The sequence below is a fragment of the Anguilla anguilla genome, chromosome 5 (assembly GCF_013347855.1).
Source record: "Anguilla anguilla isolate fAngAng1 chromosome 5, fAngAng1.pri, whole genome shotgun sequence".
NCBI lineage: Eukaryota > Metazoa > Chordata > Actinopteri > Anguilliformes > Anguillidae > Anguilla > Anguilla anguilla.
Window position 1 is genome coordinate 35,762,665 of NC_049205.1, and position 23,260 is coordinate 35,785,924.

The 23,260-nt window shown below is 43.2% G+C and overlaps 4 protein-coding genes across 9 annotated transcripts in view; 1 reads left to right on the forward strand and 3 right to left on the reverse strand.

The window, feature by feature from the left end:
* LOC118228312 (cleavage and polyadenylation specificity factor subunit 7-like) overlaps nt 1-16,993 on the forward strand; it is a 36,075-nt gene extending 19,082 nt beyond the window's left edge. Inside the window, exon 9 of the mRNA XM_035419758.1 lies at nt 10,210-16,993. The gene's annotated coding sequence lies outside the window, so the exon portion shown is untranslated. The remainder of the gene's footprint in view (nt 1-10,209) is intronic.
* On the reverse strand, nt 5,492-10,218 carry LOC118228314 (leucine-rich repeat-containing protein 10B). Of its 2 annotated transcripts, none has more exons than XR_004765447.1 (2): nt 7,133-10,218; nt 5,492-5,802 (listed from the first exon to the last, which is right to left on the reverse strand). XR_004765447.1 is itself a non-coding variant. In XM_035419759.1 (2 exons), exon 2 carries the CDS (start codon nt 9,070-9,072, stop codon nt 7,819-7,821), a length of 1,254 nt encoding a protein of 417 aa, XP_035275650.1. In that variant the 5' UTR covers nt 9,073-9,921; nt 10,098-10,218; the 3' UTR covers nt 5,492-7,818. The 2 variants fall into 2 exon arrangements, 1 of the variants encoding a protein (XP_035275650.1); XM_035419759.1 differs by having other exon boundaries at nt 5,492-9,921; nt 10,098-10,218.
* Nucleotides 12,260-13,810, reverse strand: polr2l (RNA polymerase II, I and III subunit L). 2 transcript variants are annotated; one of them, XM_035419761.1, is made up of 3 exons: nt 13,694-13,810; nt 13,208-13,362; nt 12,260-12,566 (listed from the first exon to the last, which is right to left on the reverse strand). In XM_035419761.1, the coding sequence occupies exons 2-3, from the start codon at nt 13,300-13,302 to the stop codon at nt 12,458-12,460; spliced, it is 204 nt and encodes a 67-aa protein (XP_035275652.1). In that variant the 5' UTR covers nt 13,303-13,362; nt 13,694-13,810; the 3' UTR covers nt 12,260-12,457. The 2 variants fall into 2 exon arrangements, with proteins under 2 accessions (XP_035275652.1, XP_035275654.1); XM_035419763.1 differs by lacking the exon at nt 13,694-13,810 and adding an exon at nt 13,580-13,688.
* LOC118228311 (epidermal growth factor receptor kinase substrate 8-like protein 2) overlaps nt 15,552-23,260 on the reverse strand; it is a 48,474-nt gene continuing 40,765 nt past the window's right edge. For all 4 annotated transcript variants that reach the window (XM_035419754.1, XM_035419753.1, XM_035419756.1 and 1 more), the window contains 6 exons: nt 22,738-22,843; nt 22,094-22,225; nt 21,171-21,261; nt 18,312-18,495; nt 17,537-17,669; nt 15,552-17,166 (listed from right to left, as the gene is read on the reverse strand). In XM_035419754.1, coding sequence (XP_035275645.1) covers nt 17,089-17,166; nt 17,537-17,669; nt 18,312-18,495; nt 21,171-21,261; nt 22,094-22,225; nt 22,738-22,843 — 724 coding nt within the window. In that variant the 3' untranslated portion in view covers nt 15,552-17,088. The remainder of the gene's footprint in view (nt 17,167-17,536; nt 17,670-18,311; nt 18,496-21,170; nt 21,262-22,093; nt 22,226-22,737; nt 22,844-23,260) is intronic.

Here is a 23,260-nt window from a genome sequence, read left to right on the forward strand (position 1 = left end):
TAGTGGTTGAAGGGTTGACGCCAATGACTTAAATCAGGTAGATACACCAGTCACGAACCGCGGATTAATAGGTAAAATGAGTTAATGTTTTTATTTGGGCAGGTAAATCTTTTAGTGGATTTAGATTATACTTCAGCCTGTGAGGGGATTGTTGTGTGAGGGATGCGTGGTTTGCAAACGACTTAGTTTGCGCCCCTGGGATGACATCAGGGTCCTCCTGCCCTCAAGCGGCAGAAGGTGAACCTGGAAGAGTGAATGCTGCGCTCGTGCCGACTATGACCGTTCTACGTTTCTGCGCCTACGGGAAGCGTCTTGTCAAAACAAATGCGTTTATAAACCCGGAAATACAGAGATGAAAAATATCACCCGTGCGTCAGAAAATATTCCGCATATTTGTTTTGTCATCGTTTGTATTTGGATCATTGTCAATTCTTTTGTGCAGTCAAATATTGTAAGACTTTGGCAACAGGTGCTGAATTTAGTGATTTAATACATGCGTGAATGGCGGACGGGTACTGTACACTCCGTAATTTTCAGAGAATGCTATCGCCTACCATAGGAATAATTAATATTAAAACGTACAGACGGAGTAAACACACGGAAATCCAATCCATAAAATCAGAATGCAAAAGGCAGTCGCTGGCATCTCTGCCAAAATGAAGCCATGCTACATAACTGCCCTTCTTGCTTTTCGTTTGTGGTGATGATGCCAACAGTTCAAAAGAATTAAATGACTCGGCGCCCCCCTTTAATGGAGTTACAAGAACCGCGGGGGAGAGGTTCGTGCCTGACAGTAACCCCTGCCTCCATCTCGATAAATGCCCTGTCGCCCTTTAATGTGAGTACTGCCTTGCGTTATGTTGAAACAAGTGCATACCTCTGTCATTGACACAAATTCATAAAAGGCGTGAATCACTGAGCGAGTCGCGCCGGCCTGCGGAATCCGCGACGATTCAGGAGTCTTGATTTTCTTAAAGCTGCGCAGGGCACATTCTTCTCCAACTTGGCCTTGATCTCAGGCGGTAGAATCCAGGTCTGCTCGATCGCAGCGTCCGCAGCATTCGTTCCAGCAAGGCACTTACCCGCCCTACTAATTGCCGATTGATCCGTTTTGACTTCCTTCCCCTGCTCGGAGAGTAGCCTAGTGTTTTTATGGAATTGGAGAACATGCTCGATGCCAACACCGATGGACCACAGTTAGATCTATTGCTAGTCTGCTAGTCTTGATTAAAATGTAAAAGTGTATTTATTTATAAGATGCTCATACCCACAAGCCATGCTACATAACTGCCCTTCTTGCTACATAACTGCCCTACGTGCACTACTACCGTAGCCCCATGATTCACTGCTCGCACCTCTCGATTTTAAATCTTGAGCACAGAATTGAACACCGAACAAGACTTTCCACTGTAAAAGTATAGGTAACCGATAAGCTAATCTTAGATAAGAGATCGCATACTTTTTCACTGGAAGCATTTATGAGAAGGTTGCTGGTCTTGCAGCATTTCTGTCACAACTGACATAAAGCACCTCAAACATGTGAAACGGCTTCAGGGAATCAAAACTGTCTACGCCGACAGTTGATTTAATATACGAATATCACTTGGGTGAATTGCATTTTGCTATGAAGGAAATAACGGAAAGGACCAATAATAAGATGTTGACTGAGTGACCAAAAATAGCATTTTCATTTAAATTTAAAAAAATATGTTCATTTATATAACTTAGAAACTATGTATACTGAATAAAAATATGCATGGTTGTGTGCAATGAAATGAGTAAAGAAACTCAGGGTTCTCTTTAAAAAATTTTTTTTAAACTAGCACTATTTTCTGCTCTGTTTTCACAGTTTTTCCAAAACGACATTATTGGTGAAAATAGGATTTGAATAAGATAAGCACAAAAAATACAGCACAGTATATCACGTTATATCAAAACACCAATGAAAAATTGTCATTAAAATCATGAAGTTTAAAAGTCACCTAAAACTGTTATATACCAACAAGATTGCATTGTTAGAACATTCCAGCAACATTGCAAGAATGCTGATGGTAAGACAGCCTTGAATTTGCGTTCTTTGTCTTCACAGGAACACTGAGAGTGTACTGCCATCACTAGTGAGAGAGCTCTTAATCTATTAAAGCAGTCAAAATTCTACATTTTTAATGAATTTATCTAGCTATGCATCTGTTTTACATGGCGGTGTTCTGTTTCGTGCTTGTCGATTACTCTTTGCCATATCTGTAATTGGATGTGCGTGCTCTAGAGTTTGCATGTTTGTCCGCGTTCGTGTTCTGTGTACACATGTCTGTACACAACTGTCTAGAGACTGTTTCCATGACAAGGGCTGTCTGTTTCCATGGTGATGGAACAAGCCATCTAACAAAGATATGCAAGTGGTAGAGTGGAAGTGTTGAGTCATAATCGTTTTTGCACTTTCAGCAATGAGCAGAGAGGAGAGATAATATATGGATGATTACATAAGGAAATTAGAATTTCTATATGGAATTATAGACATGTTTTCCACTGCTGTTTGAGCAACTCCATATAATACTAGTGACTGCACTCTAATGAATGTTACCACGAGCTGGTAATAATTAATTTATCTTGAGTTATTTCTAGACCTAGGGCACACTTTAAATTAGAAGTGTGAGGGCATCTTTGGAGTCACAATGAGGAACTGATGTTGCAACTGAAAGGAGGTTGATTCTTTTGGACTCACATAATTATTTAGCAGTTATTTTACCATTGTGATTCACAGAGAGTGAAAGATCTAATAAGAAACCAAAGCTGTGATAATGTACATTGACATACAGGCTCCTACAGAACCGTGTTCCCCAGCAAAATGCTAACACACACACACACACACACTCAGATACACACTTACCCACACTGACAAAACTGCCAACTGATAAACATGTGTACACATCCCCATATAAATTGCCCTCCATAAACATATAACCAGATGTGTAGCAACAAACCTGATATTTATTCCATTTTTTGAGTATTCAATTGTTGTAGAATGTACCCGTAGGTCAAAACAGAGATTAATAATTGTTTAACATAATAATAATTACAGCACTAAAACAATTAATTTGAAGCTGGCTAAGAGTCAACAAACTTTTAAATAGCATCTGGATTGAATTTGTCAATATAATACACTACACAGAAGAAATCATTTAAAAAATCAGGAACTAATTTCACATATTATTTGGAGGCCACCGCTAACCAAGAGAAACATCAATTCTTGCCTCACATTTACAAAAAAGGCACCTGTATGATCCCCAGCCTTCTGGGATAGTGTTCTATAGACAGATGAATCAAAAGTTTTTGAATGACATAGGTCCCCATTATGTCTATCGTAAAGCACACACAGCATGTCACAGTAAGAACATCATACCAACAGTCAAACATGGTGGTGGTAGTGTGATGGTGTGGGGATGCTTTGCTGCCTCAGGACCTGGACAACTTGGCAGTATTAAAGAAATCACAAACTTGGCTGTGTTCCAGAGAATTCTTATGAAGAATGTCTAGTCATCGGTCCGTGAGCTGAAGCTGAAGTATAATTGAGTTATGCAGTAAGACAATGATCCAAAACATAAAAGCAAGTCTGCATCTGAATGGCTGAAAAAAAAATGGCCTAATCAAATTCCTGACAAACCCAATAGAGATGCTGTAGCAGGACCTGAAACAAGCAGTTCATGCACCAAAACCTACCAGTTTGTTTAATTAAAGCAGTTCTGCGAAGAAGAGTGGGCTAAAATTCCTCCACAGTGATTTGAAAAACTGATATCAAATTATAGGAAGTGTTTGGTTGTAATTATTGCTGCTAAAGGTGGTGCAGCCACTTATTAAGTTTAAAGGAGCAATTACTTATTCACATTGACGATATGCAGGATTGATAACTTTTCATTTAATAAATGAAATAATTTTTAAATTGTGTTTTGTGTTTACTCAGATTCCCTTTCTCTAATATTATGAGAATATTATTTTGTCTAAGGATCTGAAACCATTCAGTATGGCGACTATACAATTATAGAGGAAATCAAGAAGGGGGCAAATACTTTTTCACGGCACTGTATGTGGTTCTTAATATTAAGACCAGAGACTCATGTCCCCTGCAAGGGACAAAAATGAAATTCTGGCTGATAGGAGGAATATGGAAGTTGTCTGACCTAAATTGAATACCTGAATGGATCAATTTACTGTAAATTAGTCTGTTGGAAGTAATATATGTGTGACCAGAGATATCAGAAGCAGCTTGTGAGAGATATAACAAATAGGAACAGAATGAGGCCTATGTGTGAACCCTTTTGGTTTATAATAGCAGTTTTGACAGTTCATATAACTCCTAAATATAGTAAGTTATGAAACTGACACAATAAAGTACTTTGAAAAGGTTTTTTTTTAAAAATAAAGTACATTGCATTGTCACTTCTTCTCAGACCACTTGTAACATTTTGCCACTATCTTAATTTAATATATTCATGAGTCTTAGTCAGTGTCCACGGTTGAACCTCAATGTTCTGGAATAAAGTAGATGATTTCATGCACATTTCAGAGAATACTGCAGTCACTGCATTGAGAAACCCCTTGAATTGCCCTGTTTCCCCCATTTTTAACCCAATTTGGAACATCAGACAACAATCAGAGAAACCAGTACAACACAAGGCAGGGAATATCCTGTGTGAATCTTCTCTTCCCTACCCTTCCAGTTCAGGAAGAGTCCCCACATAAATATTCACAAGGGGGTGCTGCTTTTGCTTCAGCAACCACAGTGCGTGATGACGGCGGTTAGAAAAGGGGCACAGGTGGGCATGCCCGTGCCGTACGGCCCAAGGGAAGTGGGCCATTAGCATTCAAGGTGCCCAGACGAATTTACGATCTGCACTCCCAGCACTTTCCCAGCCAGGGAGACCAGCATGGCAAGGACCCAAACGAAATGAATTAAGATGTGGGCCCTGCCAATATTTCTGCCCTCGACAACACAAATCCAAAGTACTGCAGATAGGTGCATTTGGCATCTCATGACTTAGATTTATTGCATGCTGTTCCTCAGCACTCTTCGCTCCCCCATATGGGGGAGTTCATTCAACTTACCTCCTCCCTCAAGCTGAATTTCTCACATTAGCACGACAATGTCCATCACTGAAACTTTAGTGGGCCATCATGCGCCGGCTTGGCACAAAGGCCGCCCCAGGGCTCTTTTAAAAAACCGAGAAGGGCAAGGGAATAAATTCAGCGCGGGGTGGATGCAAGTTCCCTATCTGCCGCGGCCAAAAATCAGTTATCTGCCGCGAGTCACATTTTTCCATTCATTCCTGCAACTGATAAGGAGTTCCAGGGAAGGCCTGCCCTGGGTCCCTGTCCACTCGAACGCTCACGAGCGTTCAGGTCCGGGACCTGTGTTATGTTCCGAATGGTTTGTGGGAGTAAAATGCAGCATGTATCCAGTGGTCAGAATCAGAACTGAAGGGCTTATGTTTTGGCAGTTCATGAATATTCAGAGACAGCTGCCCTCCTCAGAACTGTGGGTGCGGAGATGCGGGGACGTATCGGTTCGTGTTAATGCCGGTAGCGCGCGGTTGGATATCAAACAGAACGTCCCTGGTGCTGCCGTCTTCGGCAGTCGGGGGAGAAGGCCCTGGAGGCGGGAGAAGCAGCATTGTGTATTTCTCCATAAATATTTCAGGGCCAGGATACATATTTCACAGTTTCAAAGGAGCGCTGTGAAAAAGAGGAGGGGGCAGCGGATTCACACGCCCGGCACGCTTTACGTTCGCTTCCTCGAGGGGCTTGAAGCTGGGAGGGAGAGAAGAACGGTCATCAGAATGAAAGACAGAGAACAGCTGATGAGGAGAACAGGGGAGGAAATCACAAGTACTGGAGAGAGCTGCTAAATAAAGGTGGATAAAGAAAGTACAAAATGTGGTGTTGAGTGGAAAGGTGAAAAGAGCTTAGAGAAAGACAAGCAACACAATGAGGTGAATGCAAGGGAGGTCAGACAGAATTGTAAACCGACCTCTGCCCTTCCATATTCCCTATTCACAATACCACAGTGTCATCTCTCTCTCTCTCTCTCTCTCTCTCTCTCTCTCTCTCTATCACTCTCTCGCTCTCTCTCCTGGTTCCTTGGTAACATTCCATCTTTTGTTTAAAACCTCTCCCTCTGCTTGTCTTGCCCATTTAAGGAGAAGTACCCCCTCTGCGTCTCTTGAAGTTTCCTCCCTGGACAGCTACTGTGTAAAACTGTGAATCACACCCCCCCTCCCCCAACTTAATTCAGCATAAACATGGCCACACTGTCAATGTAAATGATATTACTCAGTGCTTTCACCAATCAACAGACTACATTTACTTTGGATTCAGAAGAACAGAAAGGTTGATACTATTTACACAATGTACCATTAATCAAGGGACAGCAGATTAAATTTAGCTTGATAGCTAATTCTAGGACAGCCAAATGGTTGTGCACTGTCTCTGTCAGCTGTATTTAATAAATTCATTGGTTCACTGCAGTTTGTCTTACAACTCATAACACAAATAGATAAGCATGCCTATAATAACTGGTTAGCTAATTGTATGGGACTATAGGAAGTCATGCCAAGGGAAAGAAGAATGGTGTATACCATTAGATTGAATGTTGTTTGTTGTCCCATGATTCCACATCTGTGGAGACAGAATGCCATGCTACACAACAACATAGCTGGCCCCAGAGTGTGACACTCAAGAATGCTAATTGTATGTTGCCAGTTTTACTTTTTACTTTTAAAATTTATTTTTAAAATGCGCTGAACTGCTTAAAAACCTAGCACCTGGTTCACTGGTTCCAATGCAATCATAATGGCTGATACAATACTAGTTCCAACAGCTCCTTCACAGCAGGAGTACGGTGTAGTGACTCAGGTTTTGGATAGTAAAAGAAAGAGTTGTGGATTCCTAAACCAGGTGGGCAAGTGATGTATCCTTGAGCAGGGTACTTAGCTGTAATGGCTGCAGAACAAATCCAGCTGTATAAAAGGATTACTAAAATGTGTGGGATGTAAACCCTTAAGCACTGAGTCATCCTGGATAAAGGCATCTACTGAAGAACCAAATAATGTAAATAAATTGAGGAAGATAAAAAACCCACAGTGCCGAAACAAGCCTCCCTCCTTCCACTGAACCACGAATCACCACGGTAGACTTCTGGTCAACTCAGTAATTATTTAATGAGGCGAGATCCGGTTTCCTGAACACATATCACATCAACAGGCAGTATCGCGTCATGGGTGAACCACACCGCGGATTGACATCACAGTCGTATCCCTGTCAGGCGACACAGTCAACTTCGCGAGGGTTCATGTTACACCTCGTCCCAGTTCCCCCCGCTCTCCATCGTCCTCTTTCCGCCTCTCCGAAAGAGGACAGCGGGGAGCTGGGTTTCTGGGTTCTTTCAGGGTTTCTGCCCATCCTAAAAGTGCACTCATTGCTCTTCCTCACAAAAAGGATTAAAGATCGTACAACACATAGTGGTAAGACCCTCATGTTACTTGATAAAACCGCCAGTCTTTCAAGTGTCCAGTCGTGCTATTGCCGTTTCCCTGAAATTTGGCGTACCTCACTGTAGCCAGGTTTGCAAGGGAAGCTTTTATCAGACGAAAGAAATCAAGATCAGGAAAACAGTAGCATGACCGTTCATGTTGAAGGTTATGCTCTAACATAATTCCATCGATTTGAGGTTAAAAAGGTCCCCAAATCCTCCCCCACCCCATTCGTCAGTCTTAACGAGTGCAAAGATACAATTAATGAGAGATCAAGTAGAGGACTATTTAAACATCATGCCCCCCTTCCCTGCCTTTCTGTGTCATCAAACTCCTCCTCTTCCTCCTCATACTCATAGTCCATCTCCGCCCTCTCATACACCAGCTCTGTTCCTTCCTGGTCAAACCCCTCCCCTTCACACACTAGCTCCTCCCGCTCATACTCAATCCCCTCCTCCTCGTACTCCAGCTCGACCTCATCGTACTCAACCACAGTTTTATCACACTCTACCCCTTCCCAATTTTCCTGTTCCTCCTCCTCCTCTTCTTCTGGCGGTGCAGCATCCTCTGCTAAACCTTCATCCGTCTCCGCCGAAACCCCGTTGGATGGGTGGCTGGGAGCGGAGCTACTGTTCTTCAGGATGCCGTGAATGACCGGCTCATCGGCGCCTCCCCCGGCGGCGGCCGCCGCCTCCTCCTCCGCCTCCTTCTCGGCGGCCCGCCGCCGTGCCTCCTTTTTCTGGGCCCGCGCCTCCAGGGCCTCCTCCGCCCCCTCCCCCACCAGGAGCACCTCCTCTCCCACCTTGGGCGGGCCCTTGACGGGGTTGTGGTCGTAGGAGAGCAGGCGCAGGGCGGGAAGGTGGGCCAGGCTAGGGAACTCCGAGATCTGGTTGCGGTCGAGGTCCAGGATCTCCAGCCCCTCCATGCGCAGCAGCACCCGGGGGAACTCCCGGAAGCGGTTGCCGTAGAGCCAGAGGCCGCGCAGCGCCTCCATGCGCCACAGGTCGGCCGGGAGGCTCCGCAGGCGGTTGTCCCCCAGCTGTAAGGAGCGGAGGTGGGGGAGGTCGTAGAGCTGGCGGGGGAAGCGCTGGAAGTAGTTGCTCTCCACCCACAGGCAGCGCAGGCTCTGCAGGTTGCTCAGCTCCGGGGGCAGGATCATGAGCCGGTTGCTGCCCAGGTAAAGGCGGGTGAGGTTGGCGAGCTGGCAGACGGCTGGCGGCACGTCCTCCATCTTGTTGAAGTCCAGCGCCAGGATGCGCAGGCCCTGCAGCTGGGCCAGGCTTTCCGGAAGGCCCCGCATGCGGTTGCCGCACAGGTACAGCTTCTGCAGGTGCTCCAGGGTGCAGACCCGCGAGGGCAGCTTCCGCAGTTTGCGGTAGCTCAGGTCCAGCACTGGGTCCCCACTGTCCAGCAACTCGTCCACCCCCATCGGCAACTCCTCTTCCTCCTCCTCCTCCTCCTCTTCCTCCTTCTTCTTCTTCTCGCCTGCCGTGCCCCCGTCCTCCTCCTCTTCTTCCTCCTCGCCCTCTTTTCTAGATGAGTTGCCCATGCCGTGCCCTGCCGGCCTCCGCTGGCCTTCCCGCCGGAGCTTGCGGGGTGTGGTCAGCGAGCACGGGGTCGGGCTGACAGGCCGGCCCTGGCTCTGGCTGTGCGGTGCTGGTGGAGGAACCCGGGTGGAGAGCTGGCAGGGAGGGGGGGCATGGTGGTCCCAGCGTGCCAGTGGCCAGCGCACTCATAGGCTTGTGGAGCCCATCTCATGCACAAACCCCAGAGTCAGCGTCTACGTCTGAAGGGATTATTTCCCCTTCTAGTTTTCCTCCTTCACCTTCTGTTTTTCTAACTTGATCGATCCTTTCTCACCAATCTTCTCAGACCATGTTACATGGACTTAAACAACAGCAAACACCAACAACAAAAATGTGATGATAATAATAATAATACTAATTATATTTATAAGCTAACATTTCTTCTAATCAGTGCAGCATGTCTTGTTGTCCTACGACAACGTCCCAACGGCAGTGTAGTAGAGGTTCTCCCAGGTCCTGTTGTGTCGCTAGCTGCAGTCCGAACTTGACAGGACATGGGGTTTTCTGAATTGCTTTGAAATCGGGGCTCACCTCTGTATTTGTATTGCCATGTAATGCTGTCCGTCCGTTCTCTTTTGTTTTCCTTCAGATGCTTTTTTGCACAATGTTTGTACTCCTTTAACTATATTTTAAATTATTTCACTACGGGCAGATGTCGTCCCTCGTGGCGGTCTGTGCACCCCGGAAATCCACCCAGAATATAGCGGGGTTGTCGCGCTTTACGCAGCGCTATGTTGGGGGTAGCCTGTCCCTCTCTCCACGCAGGTCGAGCTGTTGTGTCCGGCATCCAGTGTGCAGTCCACCACTGTGACCTGGCCGGCGGCAAAGTGAAACAGTTCAGGAAAGTCCACTGATGGCAGTTAATCGCAGCACCATTGCTCGGTTTCAGTCAAATCATAACATCCTCGTCAACTCGTTTTCAAAACTTTCCGAGCTAGATTATTTTTCAGTATATACCAGAGAGACATATTGTACAAAAAGAACGAACCGCGTGCTGTACTCTCCCGTTGTCGCTCTCCCCCCTCTCGCTCGCTTTCTCTCGACCTCTCTCAGTTTGGGTTTGCGTAAAACGTTGCCTAGGACCGTCTCTCTCCCCCTAGCAACCGAAGCAGCGAAATAGAAGTCAGCTGGATCACATGGCAGACGGAGAGGAAAACCCGGAGAGCAGAGAAGAGGTGGAAAGACCGTCTCGGTATGTCATTTTAAGCATGATAAAAATAATTATCCACGAAATACACGCATTTCGTTGCACTGATGAAAATACTACAACTGAAAGCCATTTTGATTTAGTAGCAATTCCGCGTAAATCTTCAACTTTTAGGATAACTCGCATTTAAACCCATCCAGTTCAGCATCTTATTCCATATAGACTGTTGAATACCTGTCAACGTTCATCAAAATATTATAGCACAAAATATGATAGTGTCTGCTACCCACTAGACTCTCTTCTGCCGAACTGTCGATGTGCTGTTATGTCCTGCTGTAAACCGATGTAACTGTTCTGACTCATGTATCACCACATTGAAACACTGCGATTGTTTCTGTATACTTCATTGTCAAGGTCACTTTGTTCCACTTGCTGTTACTGTGCTGTAAGCCTACAGCACTTTTCTATGGCATCTTCACAGAAACCTAAACCAGGAAAATAACATCTGTATCTGTGATGTCCGTCCACATATTGGACCAAATCCAAATACAGCAGCACAGATACAATCACACCACTCCCAATCATCATGGGTATTCCTTAATTCTGCTAAGATTCATAAAGATGTCTGAAGTGGTTCAGTACCTACAGTGGAAGATTGTTAGATGTAGGATCTCTTTGGAGTAAAAGAAAGGATGCTCGTGCATGAAGTCTGCTGTCATCCAGTGGACAAGCAGACATGGAGCCAACCCAAATTTAGGAATGTTCCCAATATTCCAGGAAGAAAGGAACATCCAGCTGATCCGACGTGAGAACCTGCGGCGTCCAGTGGAGGTTTTCAGAAGCAGCCGTGGCCTCCCTCAGACGGAAATAAAGAGCTCCAAAAACAGCAGAGGAAGAGGGCGGCCGTGAGCCCAGGTTCAGAGGTCGCACCTCGTTAGACGATCGGTCCGTCCCCCCCCTGACGCTTGACAAATTGGACTGAGGCACGCAACCAGTGACAGCGATGTGCCCGTCACATGGCAAAGGCAGGGGGTGACTCATGTTCCCGCGTCAAAACAGGCAGCGCACAGCTGGTGCGGAACAGAGCGTAGGTGCATCTTCTGTGTACAGATACAGAGCCCTCTGGATTACCTCTTCTGCACATGCTCAGAAACCTTGCTACAGACAGTCAACTTCTGAGGAATAATACAATTGTGATGCTATATTTGGATTGTCAACAGCACGAATGTTTGGATCAGAACTCGGTCCCTCCCACAAAGCAGCATACTTACGAACAGAACCTGATAGAAAGACCTCGCCATTGTCACAGCTGCTATTGGGATGATGTTCAGACATGTACACGAACGGATTGTCACAAAATTTTGGCAAAGCAGAGGTGCGAAGGAAATTGATTAACAGACACCCACTCCTACGGGTGGCTCTGATCACTGATGCACGAGCACTTTTCTAACATCACGACCCTGTGCTGGAGTCAAGTTCAAGCCAAAGATAACGACACTATTTGCAGTGTCATTCCGAGTCTGATTCCACAATTTAACAAAATTTTTATAGTCACCATGGCAGCACACGAATGTCAACATTCTAAACTTACTAAAATATAACTTGCCATAAGTCACTATTTTGAGTTCAGTTTACTTAAGTGAGAAAATAACAGGCCAAACCAGTAAGGATAGTCAGACAGAAAAAGACAAAGCAGGTAAATAAGGTATGAAATTACCTTCTCAGATACTCAGAACACTATTAGTCCATTACATTTTGGGTCAGCAGGCCAATAATTAAGCTCTATAAGAAGGATCACCCCATTAAAGTTGACCATAAGCCTTTGGGGGGACAGAAAGGAAAACTGTGTTCCTGAGGATACGACTCACAGAAGAGATTAGTTTTAGGAAGCAAGACCTCAGCCTTTTTGGGAAATCAGCTATGCATAAAAAAAGTTCAAATGTAAAAAATAAAAAAAAAACGAATATTGCCTTTCATAATAAATCACTCCAAACAAAAACAAATGGAAGAAAAATCTTTTATTCAGAAAACAACCTTACAAAAATAATTTAAACTGAAAGTACAGGGTGTGAATATCCATCTGTAGACGTGCTCCCAGCCTGTACACGATTCTGTATGCATCAGTTTGTGAGTACCGGTTGATGTGACCAGTGACAGTGTGTATTCAGAGTGCAAGTGTCTTTACAGATTCCAAATGACACTCATTTCTCCAGAGGCGCGTAGTTAAGCAGTTTTTCAATGAGATCCACGTGAGCCAGCAGCATCCTACGACAGCAGTACCTCTTCAAGCCGAGGGCATCCAGAGCATCGCTACCAAAGACACAGGAGACCTTATTAATGCAGTCGTTATTACGTGGGTGGGTTAAGACTAAATAGAGTCGTTTTATGCGATCTACTGAAGAAACAGGCAGTGAACTTGAAGCAATACTGCAGAGTGAGGAAGAGAACACACAATATAATTTGATAACTTTAATATTCTGATAAAATAGTGCATTCATTAAACACAACTATCAATACTATTAAGAGCACTATTAAAAGCACCACTAAACCTGGTGCCGTACAGTCGAAAGAGGCGTGCAATATTCATTTGACGTTACTGTGGGTGGGGAGAGGAGTAGACACAGAAGTGTTTTTAACCTTTTTAATATTACCATTACACAGAGATTATCGTATGCATGTTGTTAGCGTCAAAGAAAACAAAATGGAAGGGAGCGGCAACTAGCTACTTAACTTGGACATTAAAAGAACACTAACGTTAATTTACAAATGGAAGATGTGAACCAGCCTGCTAAACGTTAAGTACGCAACACGGGTAGGAGGCTGGGGGCTAAGCTAACTCGATAGCTACATTATTTAGGCGGTTTCTAAGCAAAAAATAATGTAGTAAATAACACAGTTCCTGTGGCAAACTAGCTGACGTTAGTACAACAGTGTTATAGAATCATTCTCACCCTTCTGTGTACTCGGCTTGAAGCAGGCCAAGGTACGCCTCCCACTTGTTTCCTACGATCTTCCCACATGTGAAGCACCGAACTGGGATGATCATGGTCGCGGCGCTAATTCTAAGGTTTCTTTTGAATTTCAGCAGAGAGATGAAGCCCGATGACTGAATAATCAGGAAGGAAATTGGGTAAATATTAACGTCTATAACGGTAATTATACAAAATATAATTTAATTTTTTTAAGTATTACATCAGACAGAAATAAGTCTGCATTAAATTAAAACCTGCACGTTTTAGCAACAGAAAATACGCAAACAGCTAACGCTAACAGAGCCAATTTAGCTTAAGTTATTCGACAGGAATACAAAGAACAATTTTTACTTTTAAGTAATGAGCTTAATACATATGTATATCTTCCGTTTAACTGCACACTGACAAATTATGCAATTATGACTAGCTAAAATGTATAAAAATGAAAACGTTCAACACGCTTACCGGTCCTTCCCACACCAACAACTATCAGGCACAATTGGTTTGTACCATTTTAGGTATAAGGTATGTACCACCACATAGAAAAGGTCAAATAGATTTTTAAAGTTTTTGTAAATTGAAACAATTCAATTGTAGTTGTGTAAAATAAATAAATAATGTTAACTTATTTTTTCGTTTGTATTTTGGGCATTTATTTTTTCATTCTAATTTCACTAAGTAAGACGTTACCCCAGCTTTCCCTACTTTTGGAACGTGCAAAGCTACGGTGCTCCATTTAGGTCTTATGCGTTTGCTAATGTTCTGAACGTTACAGTGATGGCGTCTTTTTGTAGGCCAATCTTTCCACCATGGGTTTGCTCGACAGATTTCCAATCATTTTTTTACATAAGGATTTCGTTTTCTGGCAAAAAAAGAAGAAAAAAAGGTCTGTGGGTAACGTATGTCTTGAGACAGTTTCACATTTTGTTCTGCGAGATAAATTTATGTCCATTAATATCTCAAACATGAATTTCGAAGCCGTTATGTGCTTTAAAACACTAAGTAGCTAACGAGTTGATATATTGAAACTACAATGGTTGTCGCGTGCAGATGGGCTAGTATTGAAACTAGAGTGGTGGTTGTCAAAATGCGACCATTGTTGTAGTTTCAATATAGCAACTCGTTAGCAACTTATTTTTTAGAAGCACATAACAGCTTCTAAATCCACACTTGAGATATTATTTTATGTCGTAGGACAAAACGTGAAACTTACTTAGGCTTACGTTCACCACAGACCTTATTTTCGGAAGGAAACGAAATCCGCATGGGGGGGGGGGGGGGGGAAACGTTGGAAACCTGCCGAGAAAAGTTGGGAACCCATGGCTCAAAATGCGAACTTACTTCCGGGTTTAACATTCTATTGGTCTCTGTATTGGCACGGTTCAATAGCAAGTGCTGTCATCAGAATGTGTTTATGATGATGATACCTTATTTTTCTCTGGGAAAATGGTATTTCCTCAGACCAGTGAGCCCCAGAGCCAGTGATTTGCGATTTTCAGTGAATTGTGTCATACGAAATCATCATAAATATGCTCAAAATGCTGTGTTAAAACATGACACATTCACACATACCAGTGGGATTGATTCCTATCACAGACTGAGAAATGTAGCATTTCAAATATTCTTTGTTTGATGTACTACACAATAAACCAAAGTACATTTGATTTGGGAGTCTAAACTACGTCTACAAATGTTTATTTTTCCTGAAAATGTGCAACTCTCAATGAATCATGGCACGAGCCCTATTACAGGATGTGTGCTCTGTGATTGTAACTCACTGAATCACAGAATGAGCCCTGTCATCAGAGGTGGAAATTCAAGGCTCAGGAAGTAAAACTCTTCAGTATTTTGTTCCAATCATCTGGATTTGCTAATTAGCACAATTGTTCAGCCAGGAGGTAGAACTAATTATTAGTGAAATAAGCTGGCTGATTCTATGGGTGGAAGAAACACATGGCAGGAGTTCTACTTTCTGAGCCATGGACTTTCCACCTCTGCCTATCTTGGGCTTTGTGTTCTGAGATTGTAACTCTCTCACTGAATCACAGAAAGAGCCCTCTTTTGGGCCAAGTGCTCTGTGAGTGTGTTGGAATTTCACTGGACTTCGCTTCTCATTGTGTAACGTTCCAGACTTTTACAGTGATCCTTGAGCTGTCTCACTGTTTCACTGCCACACCTTTGCAATGTACCATTATTACTGTTTTGTGCCTAACTTGCTTGCCTTGCTGCTATCCCCTTCACTTTCCTAGTGCTTATTCTAATCTCAAAACACAAGTACATACACGGATTTAGATATAGCATAGATAATCACGCAACACCAGTATCAACCCAGTATGTATTTATTAGGTTTTCTTAAACTACATCCATGACAACAATATAAACAAATGTATTACTTGATTTGATGGATCTTTAAATGATGCTTGGTCTTGACATGCAATGAAATCTCAGGAATTAGAACCTTTACAACAGACCTAAACCCTTTAGAACATTTATTTCTGTCATGTACCACAGACGCATCGCAGTGTGTCCTCGGTTGGACAGCTCCATGGAATCATAGAAAGAACAGAGGTACACTGAACTGTCATAGCTTACTTCCTCCCGATGGCCCTTTACCTCAGATCTTGCCCCACTTGTGGTCTCTAGTTGTGTTTAGGAATGGCATCTGCTTTGTGATCTTCGGCAGATGAAACTGAAATGGCTGAATACCCTGCTATTTTTTTTTACACAGAAAAAGCAGACAGCAAATGTGAAATGAAATGGAAAGATCTGCTCAAGCCAACTTGCTCAATTCTATTGTTATTCTAAGGAGGCAGGGGGCAGGGATTAAAATCAATGGTTTCCATGGGCCGTAGCTTGAATGTGCTCGCAGAAAGCAAGGCAAGCACAACCGACCCCGCTGTGTGAAATGTTAGATTCTCATACCCTGGCACAACCATGCGAATGTAAAAAAAAGTGGCATTTGTTGAGCTAAACATCATAAAATGGAATAGAGTGTATCTATTCCATTAAACAGAAAACGCTTGAATAGTTTTCCAAATGTACTCATGTCAATAAAAAAAAAAACATTTACTGTAAAAATGTAAAATCTGAATTTCTTTTTAGAAAACAGCTGTTTTTGCTTTCTGTGTTTTGCTTCATGTCCATTTGCACTGATTTTCGATATTGATGTTGACATGTCAACTGAACTGAAATATTGCAGGTTTCCATAAACAGACACATGATTGGAATACGATTACACTGATAGTATTCTCATTTAACACTTCTTACTTAATTTACAATGTTCTTACTTAATCCATTAATATACAGAATAACAATCATCTTATGTTTATGGTCAAGTCAGTCACTTAATAAACATATTCAGCAATATTTACAGGCTTATCTTTGAAGACCAGTACAAAAAAAAGACAAAATCAAATGTAATTTCATCCCAATGTCCATGATATTCCACTGAAGCACTTTGAAGCACGAAACCATGCATGCACTCAACAGAAATACACATAGAAACAACTTGCTCTTACGTCTTGTGTCATCCACACAGTTAACCACAAAGACATTTTAGAATAACAGACTTAGAAGTGAAAGACTATGGACTGAAATGAGACATATACATTCCGTAAAAAACAAAATTAAAAAATAAATATGCAATTAACAAACATAATATATCAATATTTTAGGAGTTTGCGGAATCTTGTGGTGGGTTGCGGTAAACAGGAACAAGATGATATTAAATGAAGGCATATGGTGTTGGGGGGGGGGGGGGGGGAGCGGATGTCCATGGATTGAATGAGTGAGCTGCTGATATCATTATGATGAGATGTTAGCCCGGTGCAACTGACATGGCTGACAGGGTGTGAGCGCGCTCACTTATGGGAGGAAGACTCAACCTTTTCTTGACGTCTCTTCATGATCTCCTGAAGCTCCGAGTCCCCACGGCTCTTCTGTAAGAGGTTAAAACAGATGATTGTATGATGTGCGCGCTAATGAGCCACGTTCACAGAGCAAATTCCATTATAATCAGTGCAGTATAAACAAACATATGGGTGAGTGGTCTCTTTACAGATACCACATATATAATCAGAAAATTTGGGAGGCATATGCGTGCACACGTTCTACACTGGACTGTTATCCACTTTTGTTCTTACGGCAGTTAAGTCTTGACTGGTTTGATCTGATAGGGGCACACTGTTGCACAAAAGCTATTTGTAGCTAATCCAGGATTCGGACCCGCGTCCCTTGAGTGTTCTGAGAGCGTTAGCCCTAACCCGGCCTCCGCGCTGAGGCCGTGCGCGAGTGTGCGGGGCGACGGACCTCGAGCTGGGCTTTCTGCACCGTGATCTGGCTGTAGACGCGAGAGCCCTCGTCGCCGCACACCGCCTTCAGCTCCTCCTTGTTGAGAGAGAAGAGCTGAGCCCCGGTCAGGATGCCCAGGCAGTCCACCGTTCTGAGAGATCCAGGCAAGAGTGAGAGAGGGTGAGAGAGAGCAGAGAGAGACAGAGAAAGAGAAAGTTACAGAGAGAGAGGGGGGTGAGAGAGAGACAGAGAGAGAGAGAGAGCAGAGATACAGAGACAGGGACAGTGGTGGGGGAGGAAAGAGGAGGAGAGACGGGAAGAAAGGGGAAGGAAACAGGAAAGTAAGAAAGACAAAAAGTAGGGAGAGACAGGAGGGAATTGGACAGAGACAAGTGAAAGAGAAGCAGAAGTGAGGTGAGAGCGACGCAGAGAGAGAGAGAGATGGTGTAAAGAAAAACAGAGGGGGGACAGAAAAGAGGCTCGTGGGAGAAAATTAGGCTAACACAGTTCAGACTAATGGGAGTGATCAATGACAGAGAAGTACCCTGGTGGCACTGGAGTTCATCGTGACCACAAAGGGACATCAGCAACGCAGATGCCAATAGGCATGAGGGACGACGTGCACACACAGACGCTGTCTGGCAAATACGTTCACAGACACCTTTTACAAGCACACAAAAGCGTGTTCGCACGTACAGCATTGAACAGTCAGGCACACACGTACACACAAAAATTCAATCAGATGTACTCCCACACTCGAATGTCACTCTCTCACGCACACTGGGAGACTCACGGTTTGCTGAAGCCCTTGGCGTTGAGCCAGGCGGTGACCTGCTCAGGGGCGGAGTCGAAGCTGAGAGGGACGGTGGTCGAGGACTGCCGCTCCACCCGGAAGTTGCGGGCCGGCGGCAGGCTTTTGTTGGTGGTGATCCTCTGCAAAAGTTCATCGTTCACCTCATCCATCTGATGTGTCAGTGCTGAGAGAGAGAGGGACAGAGAGATTATTAGTCCCTAATAGCAAATTGCTTATATGGTAGTCTTTATGGTTATTGCTGTTCACTACCATTATTTTATTTGTTAATAAAGTCCCCCCCTTACCCACCACCTCTGCCCGATATTGCTAAGGGTGTAAGCACCACATTGTTTACATTATTATTGTTTATACAGCATATAGTTTGCCGCTACTGTTGTTTTATGTAAACAGTCCCTTTGGAAGTAGTACGCTGACGTGTGGATGTGCCAACAAAGCTTATCTGAATTTGAATTTGAGAGACAGAGAGAGAGGGAGTTTCTGTGTATTGTACGTGCTGCTTTGACTATATGACTGTAGTTGTCCTGCAAATAAAGCAAATTGAAACTGTAACCAAGGGAGAGAGAAGGTGGGATTCAATGAAATGGTACGGGTATATGCAATTCAATCAAACCAAAACAAACCCTTCCTTGTTAATCCAACTATTTATAAGGTCTGTTTTACTCACTGTATTGTTACAGCAATACAGGTGCATGAATTAAGTTTTTGACCAATGAAAACTTGCTTTTATCAAGTTATGGGTACCAAGGTCAATTGTTCGACCAGATATTAGTAAAGAAGAAAGTGTGAGCATATGGCCACAAAAACTGACAACTTGGTAGATTAAACGAGACAACGCAAAGCAAATGATAACGAGCCAAACCTGCATTGCATTAATAAGTTTAAGGAAAAATAACGAACAAACTGAAACACGTGTAGGTTTGCAATATAACACAATAAACACACTGTGAACACACCATGCATAGCTATTTCTGATATAATATGGCTTAAGAGGGTAAATAATTCCTCTAAACATGAAAATCAGCACAAATAAGAAAAATTAACATCTTGTTAAAATTCTGGGATTGCGACTCTGGTTGGAAAAAACCCAGCATACACAGGGGTTCCCCAGGACAGAGGTTGGGGATCACTGCCCTAAACATCCTGGGCAATGCAATCACCAATTGCATGTTGCCTTATGGAGCTACTGGCCACAGTCAGCCCTGACACAGTCCAGATTCCAGAGACCATGGGTTCATCCATTGCACCACAGCATGTAGCCTTAACCGAATGAGCCACTCAGCAGCCCCCATTGTTTTTTTTTTTGTTTTTTTAAAAAACTATTTTAAATTGTTATGTGCATGAATGTGCACACAGAGGTTTCTGTTTTTTGCCTGCAAAATGAACTTGGCAAGAAAAACTATTCTTGCAGAATCATTTGTGAAGCTAATGTTAAGTTATATAACAACATACTAATTGGTGGTCCAAAGTCATTCATGTATACAATCAGCTTTACATTAATACCATATAAAAATGCAACTTAGCCTATATTTGGCAAAAAGAAAAAGAAAAAAGATGCGGCACAACAAGACATGACAGAACTCTTGAGCCAGAACAAACTGATGGCAAAAGCAACCTGCACTCAGCATGGTACAGCAGCCTATGGAGCAATGCAGTCGACTGGTGTGATCTTCAGGAAACTGAGTAACTGTAATGGCTAACTGCTAAAACCAGGCACAAGCTACAGTATATGTATGTGTGACCTTTGCTAAAATTCTGAACTCGTTCAGAATCATCATAAAACATCAGAATACAAATTACCACCAAATAATTGAACTATTAATTAATTATATGGAATATAACATTTTTTTTATTTTGTGGGTAATAATAAAACTGGCAATAATAACAATAACAACATTATTATTGTTATTATTATTAGTAGTAGTAGTAGTAGTAGTAGTAGTAGTATTAGTATTATTGTTGTTGCTGTTGTTGTTGAACATGTATATACCACATTTTTATGCTCCATTAGTTATCCTGGTTATATAGAGTTTACAGTTTATCTATATTATTATTTATTACTGTATGCTTTCTAAATGTATGTTGAGCCAGTAAAGTATTTTGGATTTGAAACTGAGAGAGCATCTGTCACTCAGTGTGTTGATCGGTGTCATTTTTGGTGTGCTATGTCTGCATTCTTGTCAGTGCCCTAGTAAAATATTACAGCAGGTACATTACTAAAGTTTATTGCTGTGCTTAATTTAGCCATAAAGTAGAGCTGAAAAAAAACTGAATTCCAGAAGGGCTGTTGTTTATATCGATTTTTTTCTTCCATCTAATTTCCCTTGACTGATTGGGCCCTTTGTATAATTACTCAGCAGTATGCATTTAAACTGGTGCGTTTCCAAATATACACTGAGCCTAAGTATTTGCGTACAGGTCATACGTGCAATCAGCGGTTGTAATGTATCATTTGGTCATGAAGTCACTGAACCGAGAAATTAAGCGGACTACTTAAGGAATTAAAAGTAGAGGCTGGTGCCAAGAGTACCGTAGACACTGGCTTTCAAGAAGCAACACCACCACTGTAAACAATCTTTTTTCGTTAACTGCTTTGGCAGCACTCTGGCGACAGCCACAAAGCACAGCGAAATTGAAACAGCGAGAGACCAATATAAAGACTGACCAGACAAAGAATGGGCGCATTCAGTAAACAGTAAAAATCTGTTATCGTTTTGCTGTGCTCATTGCGGAAACATATTTGAATATGTTCCATAATCCACAGTGTAAAACTAGAGGGCTTGTATTTTGCAACCTTAAGAGCTAGCAGAATGAATCAGCAGTTTAGAGAGAGATACTCACAGTCTTTGTCCCGGGGAGACCTCAACCCTTCAAAGCTGTCACCTCGCCCGATGGGGCTGGAGGGGTTAGATGCTCTGTATGGCTGGCCAGGCTAGGGGACACAGAGGGAGACATTGCTATGAACTGTGTGTGTGGGGGGGGGAGGAGGGGGAGGAGGGGGAGGCTAGTTTCTTATGTGATGCTGCTCTCACATCGTGGCCTTGATGCTGTTTTTCATGACTGGAATCATAATTTAACGAGCCGCAGGCATACGTGCGTGTGTAGGAGGCGCTGTCCTTGCAAAAGTGTGTGTGTTTTTCTGTGAGTTTGTGCGAGTTGTTATGTATTTGTATAATTGCGTGTGTGTGTGCGTGCGTCCAAAAGAGTACGTCTGTATTAGGATGTATGTTTATGGTGTCTGGCTGTAGGTGTTTTCTGCACATGTAGTTCATGAGAATGTGTTTATGGTATGGATATGTATGTATGAGTATGTAGTTTATGTGCATGTGTTTATGGGTACCTGGTTGTATACATGTATGTTTGTAAGTATGTAGTTTATGAGCATGTGTTTATGGGTACCTGGGTATGTGTGTCAGTATGTAGTGTGTTTGTGGTTCATGAGGATTTTCTTATGGGTACCTGGCTGTACATGTGTATATGTGTACGTAGTGACTATGCAGTTCATGAGTTTTTGTTTATGGGAATACATGTGTACATGTGTAAGTGTACATGAGAATGTGTGTGAGTACATGTGTATGTTTGCGAGTATGTAGCGTATGGGTACCTGGCTGTGCATGTGTATGTGTGTGAGTATGTAGTTTATGGGTAGCTGGCTGTACATGTATGAGTATGTAGTTTTGTGAGAGTCTGGTTATGGGTATCTTGCTGCCCATGTGTAGTGTATGTGTTGTATGCAGTGTGTGAGCACGCGTGTTCATGAGTACCTGGTTGTAGCTGAGCTCTGGCGGGCCATGGGGCTCCTCCAATTTCACCACGTCCAGGATGTTGAAGGGGACATAGCCCGCCTGCCCGCTGCGGTTCCGCAGTTTCCACCACTGTTTGTCGTCCTCTAGCACCTGCAGGGGGCAGCGCAAGCACAGTCTGAGTGATGCACGCGCTCGCGCATAAATAGCGATGACACCCTGGCCCCCCGCATTATCAACAGAGTGACAGCACACACTAAACACACATAAACAGACTGACACATACAAGAGCTTCACATACTGAGATCAGTGCACTTCTACGAATGTCAACTGAATACAGTGTATAAATATCAAAGACAACCCACTGTCTGAATCCTCCCCGAATGAACAAACTTGAACCCCATAATTATAGACGCCAAGTTAATTTAAGTTTCTAATAATGGCGAACTACACAGACAAGTGGTGTCTAACTTTTATGCAGTGCTAATCCATTTGGTTAATTCAGCTGGATGATGAGTTTGCACTATAGCTATAAAGATAACTGGAGGAGACGTGTCATATGTGAATAAGAGACATACTATATGCAGATGTTTTAACTCTGATGGCGACTTTAAGCATGCTGCCCCCCTCCCCCCCCCTCCATCCAAGTTTCTCTTCAGTCGTACCTCTAACACCTCGTCCTGCAGCACCGACAGCTCGTTGGCGTTGCGGGCCAGGAAGCGATAGCGGATCTTGGCGTATTTTCGTGAAGGGGAAGGTGCGTCGTACGTCCTGGACAGAGGTAAAAGGGCATAAGATATCCTAGCTACTGCTACAGCTAACACTCTGAGTGCTCTGCAGTATCCCATAATGCAACGGTCTACAAATAGCTACTGAAAGGGTAGACACTCTCACTCCACGTCTGTGAAGGGAATTACCCTCTTGTGGCTAATAGTATGCCACTTCACTGCCCCTCACAGAATTTGCAAATATAATGCTTATATTATATACTGGAGAGCAGTATTCCAGAAAATTACCCTTTGTTCTGCAAGTTAATAGAAACAATTTTACTTTGCATTACATGTCAATCACTCAGTGGATGCTCTTGTCTATAGTGACACAGAGAAGTGGAGAAAATCGGTGTTAATCTCAGAAATACAAAAGTGGAATATCAGCAATGAGGCACAGAAGGCCCATTCCCAGGGCCGG